This window comes from Amphimedon queenslandica, unplaced genomic scaffold (assembly GCF_000090795.2).
Source record: "Amphimedon queenslandica unplaced genomic scaffold, v1.1 AMPQUscaffold_13517, whole genome shotgun sequence".
In the NCBI taxonomy this organism is placed as follows: Eukaryota; Metazoa; Porifera; class Demospongiae; order Haplosclerida; family Niphatidae; genus Amphimedon; species Amphimedon queenslandica.
The window spans coordinates 509,344-518,452 of record NW_003546247.1 but is presented as its reverse complement, the minus strand read 5'-3'; the positions used below and the strand labels follow the sequence as shown (position 1 = coordinate 518,452).

Here is a 9,109-nt window from a genome sequence, read left to right as displayed (position 1 = left end):
CCGTGTTCAACAAAGAGCATATTGTTGATGAGAGTCTGAACCATTTAGCGCAAATGAGTATTGAGCAGATCAATAATATGGTAGTTAATCAATGAGCCACATTGAAAGTCAAAATAATGCAGATGGATATAGCCGTAAATATCAATACAAATGATGGAAGGATGGTGAGGAACAAGAGTGGGTTTGTGCAGATTTAAGTTCATCAAGTTGGCTGGTATTGTGTGAGATTCATATTGGGAAAGTGGAACTTCGTTATTGTTAAAAACTACAAGACGCTACTATTTAAAGTTTAGAAGAACAAAAATGTCGTTATACATGGAGGAAATGTGTTTTTAACAAATGTGATGATATTTGGAAGTTTCTGAGGACATCCTTGCTTCTAAAAATTTATCTACATCAAAGTCTTGCATTGTTTGTACCAGTGGTCCTCTTTCTGCGATATCTGAAAGTACCATGAAGCTCGACAAGTGTAAAGTTATAGTCAATGATGCCACTATTGTCATTGAAGATGGAAATAATGGGAAGTATAACGCTAAAGCATGTATTATTTAAAGTAGCGTAAGTCAATTCATTTTACAACAATGGAAGACAAGCTGCTTAACGCCGATCAACACATTATATTATTCATAACAAAGATTTGATGAAGTTGCATGGATTATATAACCGAAATGTTATGACAGTAACTCGTTTCATTTTGTTTTTTCTCTTACAGTTATGAATACATTAACATGTTTTTGTGATAAACTAAGGTGCATGCAGTTGGTGGAGTTGGATGTTGATATGTAGAAAGCATGGTGGCACCAGTTGCAGCTTGTATAAAAGATAGTGTCCACTCTCAGTGGTATCACATTGTAAGAAAAAGAAATGAACAGTTTGACTTAATGGTGAAAGTGGTATTGTGGAAAAGACTATTGTAGTTTCAAAAAAGGAAAGAGATTCCATGAAAGATGATGTGTAGGGAAAGTAGATTCAATAGAATTTTAATAAAGAAAAACAAATGACCCAAAGATGATATGCAGAAGACAGTGTATCAAAATAGTAGATAAGGAAGACGAATCACTCAAACATGATCTAGTGAAAGAAATCAGGTTTTTCAGACACAGGAAAGACTAGGAAATTACAAGTTTGATGATAGAATAATAATTAAGAAAGAAAGATGTAGAGTAAGAAATAAAGAGGAAGGTCAGAGTTGAAGAAAAGGAGCAAGAAAAGGTCATGAAAGAATTCTTTAATGCAAAGAAAAGCAAACTATGGCGAGGTAGAGGTAGAGGGAAGAAGTAACTAGTATCCGTAGCCTCTATAACACTAGTTAGAAAACTCATTAGCAATTACAAGTGATTTTAAAATGATTTTACAATTAGTTACATATTTTTCCATAAATATAATTTTAAAGGCTGTCAGGATGTATTTTAAAAGGATATCCAGTCTTTCACAAAATACTAAAGTCACTACAAAAAATAGAAACATTTATGTTACTATATTGATATACTTTTATCTATTTTTATACATCACCAAGGAAACAGCAGGTAAAACATTTAATTTTGATTGTTAACCTTGTGAATGCAGGAGAGTGCAGTTCAAATCATGAGACCTCTAAGTAAAATTAAGGAGATGTAAAGATACATAAACATGACTATGTTTGAAGTCCACATAAATACATGGAACCTTCCATAACTCAAAGCAAGTAACTACATAATTAAGTGAATGTAAGGACACGTAATTAAAACTGAAAGATGTTTCAAAATACATAAAAACATGCTTATCTTTGCAGTGAATATTTCAAACTCAAACCCTTTATACATTCTTAGGAGCACACCTTATTGGCATTAATTATACAACCAATACAATTAAAACTAATGCCAACTACATTATATACAAACATTGTTACATTTACTATCTCTAACTTTAACTTTACTATCACTTTACTTTCACTATTTTTACTCTTAGTCTTACCATCTAAGCATGGATCACAGATTCGAAGATAGCAGTGGGCGTGGTCTCTCCCCAAGTAACAGATACTAGAGTAAGCCACCGATGTTTGGCCACCATGAATTATTGGCCGCTTTTTTACAAAGGTAGAAGCTGCAAAAAGATTGAGCTCAGATAGGTTATTGTGATTATAGATCATACCAGCAGCTTCTTTTCTCATCCAGTGAGAATCTTCGAAGTACGTGGTGAAAAAAGATTATTTAGAGCCAAAACTGTTAATTTTTTGTTAGGCTCAATGCTGCAGTCCTGTTATACAGCAACAAATGACTCACTTAGTGCAAAAAGAGCTTCACCTTTTCTCTTTCCAGAAATTGCAAAAAAAGCAAAATTCTGTTATTTTATAGAAAGTAAAAATTCTGGAAATCCAAAACTTATGTGATCAAGAATCGATTTAGTAATCAAAACTAACAAAATCATCACACTTATAGTGGAACGATATGCGGCATTGTTTACGTTCAATCATTTCCTCATCATAACATAACATTCCAGCCCTGTGAGAATGCACATCCAGAGGGCTGAAGTGTTTAAAAAAGTAATTATTTCCCTTTCTACAAAACCTTTATACGTATTGTGGTGTGAGGATAGGGAATTGTATGGTCATTGTATTATTTTTATAATAGGAGGATGGAGCCATACAACAAAAAAAGGTTTTTATTACTGAAGGTACCCCATAACTATTGTTTAATGATGGGGAGTTGTGAAAATTCGTTTTATTATATCACAAGTTGGTACAAGAGGATTGAGTAGAGGTGCAGCAAAGAGTAACAGTTCATCAGTCATAATAGTTGATAAAGACATTAATATTTTCTCAGATAAAGGTTTATTTACACAATGCACCAAAAGTAATTTATATACTGTATTGTAATTCAATTATCTTTTGATTTATGCTGATTTTGAAAGTATTTACACATTTAATAAATGTATTATTGTATAGTATAATGTTATACCTAATAATGTGTGCTTATCTATAATTATTTTCACTTGGCAGGTATTGTATTATTATTATCATTTCTCCTAATTATTATTTCTATACTCATTTTTTATTTCCGATGTTTAGGTTATAATGTATGCATTGTTAATTACACTTCCTTCCTAAAGTTATGTAATGTTATATGTCTGTGATATATTATGACGCAATTCATTTGTGCGTAATTAAGTGTGTACATTTTTCAGTTTTCAGAAGTTTGTTAACTAATTGATAAGTTCGCATTTTAAATTCCGCGAGACCTCTCTTTAACTCTCCTTCTCGGTCACTACACTGGTCGCAACTGTACCTAGACAATGATATAGTTGCAGTTTATCGTAGTTGCAGTTTATCGTTCCTAATTATTCCTTTTTACTCCTGTATTCCTACTTATGGCTACTCATGACAACATTTTAGCTTTGCATGGAACAATGAAATTTTAGACTTCGTATACAGAGAGTTTAACAGTAAGTGGATTCAAGACCTGTGTCTCAAGGAAGAAGACAAATGTGTGTAATTAAACATTAATTGCAATCAGTTTGGAACAGAAAGGATAACAGTAAATGCACTAACTTTGTGCTGTAGTGAAGGTTTTAGCACAGATGTGACAGCAATTACAACAATCATATGTATGACGAATAAACATAACGCTAAGAAGGGTTTTGAATTTTTAAATTTTTTTGCTTAATTAGGTAACACACAAATAGATGGGAATGGCTTGTATGGTAGCAGTAATGGTATAACAGTAAATATTGCTTATAGGTGGCATCAGTGTTACACTTGCATACATGATATAGTGATATACACTGTAAGGCATTTGACCACTATCCTCATGCCTGCCACACAACAAAGACACGGCATGCTAATACATCACTTTGCAATTTATTTACAAAAAATTGTTGTACATTAGGATTCAGTATGAGCTAGAAAGAGTATGAGTGCTATAGGCAAAGACTCCATTCTACATCTGGCGTATATACATGAAATGATTAACTACACAGTTACTAAAACAGCAGCAAAATAAAAATACCGTGGCACACCCCTGTATGCTTTACGTGTAATGGTGTATTGACCATAAAGTAAAATGTGCACGTGAGACTATCTGTACATGGTGTCAAGCAGGCATCATGCATGCAACTGAAATCTATTGGAAACAGTGAGTGCAATTGTTCCATGAAACCCTGCAACACTCAAGCTACTGTAGGACCTCAACTTACTTATATGATGAGCTCAATAGTGGCTGTATCGACGGATTCGACGCTTTATAGGATAGTACAGATCATGGACAGGATTTAGCCATGTTGCTTGGGACCTTGGGTGCAGTGACAGGCATGTCATTAAGTTTTATGTTTGAAATTACACTGATTGAGTGCTAGAAAAACTTTTCTTTTTTTTCCATTACTCTTGATTCAAAATGTTTCCGAATCGGGTGATAAATTAACGTATTATTATTTGAACTAAAAATTATATCATTGAACTGAACCCCTTGTTTCTTTCATTTTTTGACAACCCTACTTTTTCTATTTTACGAAATTTTTAAGTTACTTTTAATTATTGGCCTCGCCAAGCTTTGTGTATGCGAGGACTAGGTACTTTAACATTAACAATAAAATTTATCAATTTCAGAAGCATTGCACATAATTCATTAATTATCAATTTCAAAAGTATTCCAGATATATAATTTGTTAATATTCAATAAGACAAGAAAGGTTCACATAATTCATTAATATTTTAATAGGACAAGAAAGGTTCCACATTTTTCATTAATATTTTAATACTACCAGGTTCCACATACTTCATTAATGTATCACATTATGTCAATTTGTAAAAGGAGGAAGGAAGAAAGGAGACTTTTAGAGGAAGAGAAGTGATTGTGTTGAAACAATTGTAGTACGACAGATAAGGAACTAATAAGACAAGAAAGGATCCACAAAATTTATGAATGTTTCAATAAGACAGGAAAGGTTCCACATTATTCATTAATATTTTAAAAACACAAGAAAGGTTCCTCATACTTCATTAATATATCACATTATGTCAATTTGTAAAAGGAGGAAGGAAGAAAGGGGACTTTTAGAGAAGGAGGAGTGAACAATTGTTGTACAATTTTAATAAGACAAGAAAGGTCCCAAATTCTTGTGGACAATATTGCATTTTCCTGTTCCTGAACACTCAACAGCAAAGTAAAGACCAGCAGAGTGAGTTTGGACATCATTAGATATAATTTCAGCAGAGAGCCCAACTAACATTGAAAGTTCAGCTTCAATTAGAGAGTGCTTGTGTGGCTGCGATATAGTCCTGAAACTGCCTTATTGTCAAGGGTTCGTACAGCCGCTGCTGGTCCAGCATGCTTTGAAACTAACCCGTTCAACCACCCTACGAAAATCCTGAAAGAGTCATCCTCATTTATCCCCTGAACTATGTCTGAAATGTTCAATATGGCAGTAAGGGATAGTAATCGGGGAATGATTGCTTTAGGGGCAAATTTAATCACAATCCCCGGGTCTGCCTGTTCTGCCTCAACTCCTCTGCTATCTAGAAGAGCAGCAGTCTGGTCAGGCCCCTTCTGTGATGCTTCTAGTGTAATGGAATCCATTTATAGCAAACCAAGTACGAGATTGAAAGGGATTTCAGGGATTGAGAGGACAATGGCAGACAGTCAACTTTCACTCTGTCTTTTTCAGCGCATGCGTACAATTGTAATGTGGAGCTAGCTGTAGGGTCCAGCTCTGCTCATAGATATTAGAGTACACGTCTAGCTCAACCTTAGAACTGTCCATCATATCCTAGATTGGACCGACCCGCCATATAGGCAAGTATTTGGTTGTCTGTCATTCTGTCCCTTTTCCAACTGTTTTTAAAATGATTATTATATAGGCGGTAGCCTATTAGTAGGGTTGAGATTAATTTTTCAAGATGGTGGCAATTTTATGATTTTGAAACACAACTCTTTTATCTTACGTTGTCCAGCCTTATAAATGGTTTACATGAGCTCTCCTTCACAGAGTGATTCATCTGGTACCATTTAAGTGGACTGTATTGTAGCGGGAGCATTTCTGGAGTACATGCCCAAATTCAAATTTCTGCAATATTCTTCAGACTTCTTTCCTTCTTTCATCTTCTATGCACCAGATAATCTTTTAATCCAGTGAACCGCTCAAGTTGGCTTTTACATCATTCTTTTGTGCTTAGGTCAAGGACGACAAAGGTAGTTTTAAACAGAAGCAAAGGCAGGGAGCAAAATGAAAGACAAAATCCAGCTGCAGACACCGCATGTGTTTGTGGTTTGACGCCATTTTAATTTATGCGCACATGATCAGTATGAATATAATTAACCTAACCACACAATCATAACAGTCTGTAATTTATCACGTTAAGAAAAAAGATTGGAAACAAGTAAATAAAAAACATTAAAAATGGGAAAATAGTAGGATTGAATAAATATGGGGTACTTGCAAACTGGTAAGGTGAGAAATCCTACACCACTGCATCAAAGATGAAGGCTTCATACAGTGCAGCTATCATATAGTTGGCTGTGAGGATAAATTGTAATGCTTTTGGGTAACAGCCTTCATGCAGTGGTGTTGGATTTCTTACCACACCACATTGCAAGTACCCTCTTGTTTCCTTACTTTTTCCCAATTCAATCCTACTATTTTCTCTTTTTTTAATGTTTGTTTATTTACTTGTACTAAAAAAATGTAAAACATTAAAAGGGCGAGCCTAAGCCTAGCTACACATTGTGCTGTATGATCTACATGTATGAGCAAGCAAAGCAATTTCACAAGTTGACTTGGTTAGAATAATTGCATGAAAGTGAGAGTGAATTTCATTGGAGGTTCTGAGGCAGCATAGGCGGCGGCAGGATTAGCAGAGCGGTGGTGGAAGAAAAAGAGCGCGCGAAGCCTCCAATTTTGGCCATGCCCACTTTTCCGCGCGTATTTTGGGCATGTACTCAACGCACGCATACATTAGGATGTACCATAAAATACGCCTAGAAGGCGCCCTATTTTTTCTGTAAAGCTCTATTCAACATGTAATGTGCTAGTCTTGGTCCTCCTGGAAGGCTTGTTGACAAAGGAAAGCCAGAAAAGACCGTCTGGTCCTCTTGGAAGGCTTGTTGACAAAGGAAAGCAGAAGAGACCGTCTCTTGCTAGCCATGGTAATTTTTCATGACAAAAATGTTGTCATAACTTAAATTCTTATTTCTGGTCAAAATTTTTCGTCGGGCATTGCCCAACTATGCCCAACCATGCAGCAATGAAGGCTGCAGCAATGTTTCTGCAGCAATTGCAGCAACCCTGCAGCAATGAAGGCAATGAAGGTGTGGCTCAATAAAGCCATGCTCCAGCTCCACCCTCACACACACTCACACACAGTAATGGTGACACGCGGCCCTAAGTGATGAACTAGTGAAGAAAGCTTTGGCTTTTCTCTAGGTTTTTCTTGACTTTTAAACAGTTAGCATATATTTGTTAGGCTCTATTTGTTGCATACAAACTGCCATTGAGTCCCTGATGTTTAGCCGCTACTTCGGGAGAAGAGAGCCTTGTGTAATCTCACAAGGTATGATGTTTATGCTAAGACGATGGGAACAATTTCCTACATATTATTTAAAGATGGGCTTTGTTCTATTATTTCATTATTATCTTCTTTACTCCAAGGACTATAAGTGAAGGACTTACAATGACACAGATATGGAAGAACATACCAAGAATGTTGGCCAACAAGAATTATGAGGTTGTCTTGTGTAGCCACACAAAACCCCTTTTAGCCACACGAGAATAGTTATTAGGTAGGTGTGAGAGAAAGTCTAATAAAGCATTAAATAGTTTTGTGTAGTTCTACGCGTAGCTTACTATGACAGATTTTGCCAGGGACACAGTTTATGATAATGAGCAGTGATTAGGGAGTGTGGGAGACACTGAGTGAGAAAGGGAGAGTATCATGGGGTAAGTTGTTTTGATTATGCAGTATCAATAGGAAGCTAGGATAGTGTATAACAGTGCTTGTACTTGTTACTTGCCATGGCTGTGAGTGAGAGACTGAGAAAGTGAGAGAGAAAATATCATGGGGTACCTGTTTTGCCCATATTGTATAGGAGGAACAGTGTGTTATTGTATTATAAAAAAGGAAAATATACCTTATGCCTATAGTGTCAATTTACCTTTTCATTTTTAGATTTTATGATGATACAGGGGCGAAATGTCCTGACAGAGGCAAAGACAGGACAGAAAGCCAATTTTTTGTCACTCCTTGATTCCAAAGTCATTAAATGTACGTTCATGTACATGTACGTATATGTAATTCATTTTTTATTTATTACTTTTAAGATAAATCTAGTTTAGTTGCATACATTATTGTGTTCTATACTGATTATAATGCCTGTATGGCTTTTGATTTCATTTTTAATTCTAACCTGTTGAGTCGAAATTGTTCTTCCTTCAACCCTGCCATGTCCTTTATGCACTGACAGACGAATAGAGGGGAGGATATCAGATTTATTCATGTAGTTCATACATGTACATGTGCATGTACGTAGTCAAAATGATCATGCATCCTATATATATATTGGTGTTATGCTTTGGGCCTAATAGTCTTTGTGTATTGAGTTATGAAAGAAGAGTCTTCTCTGTCTAATATATCTGTCTCCATTAAATGTAACGTGTTCAGCAAATCGATCAAACACTTGGTCATCTCTGTCTAAAATACCAATGGGTTCTAACTCCCAAAACCTTTGCAATGTCCTATCCTGTTTCTTGGTTTCTGTTTCAATACCTACTTTGAGGGTGGGAGTGAGCAGTGTTGAACTGTGATCTGTCTGACCATCCCATGTAATGGGTCCAGATAATACATAGCCAATCCTTGTATTCACTGCTACTGGTCCCTCTTTCCCTCTGAACACTTCCCCATTCATTATATTCCAATAAAAATTAGATCCAATTAGCATATCCGGTTCAAAGTGTACCTGTTCCAATGTGTCAGCTAACTTGAGCTTTATTAAGTGAGGATATGAAGCAAAAAATTCTTTTGTGAAAGGCCTGTGAATAGGTTCACATATAAATGGAAACAACATTTTAAATTCAATCACTGAGCCATCTAAAGCAACAATCCTTACCTTTACAGCATAGCAATTGTGGTGATGTGCTTGACTTG

At 35.6% G+C, this 9,109-nt stretch overlaps 1 protein-coding gene across 1 annotated transcript in view; it reads right to left on the bottom strand.

The window, feature by feature from the left end:
- The window catches only part of LOC109583633 (uncharacterized), a 20,494-nt gene extending 12,084 nt beyond the window's left edge, over positions 1-8,410 (bottom strand). The window contains exon 1 of the mRNA XM_019999059.1: positions 8,373-8,410. Coding sequence (XP_019854618.1) covers positions 8,373-8,410 — 38 coding nt within the window. The remainder of the gene's footprint in view (positions 1-8,372) is intronic.
- Between the last annotated feature and the right edge of the window lie 699 nt (positions 8,411-9,109).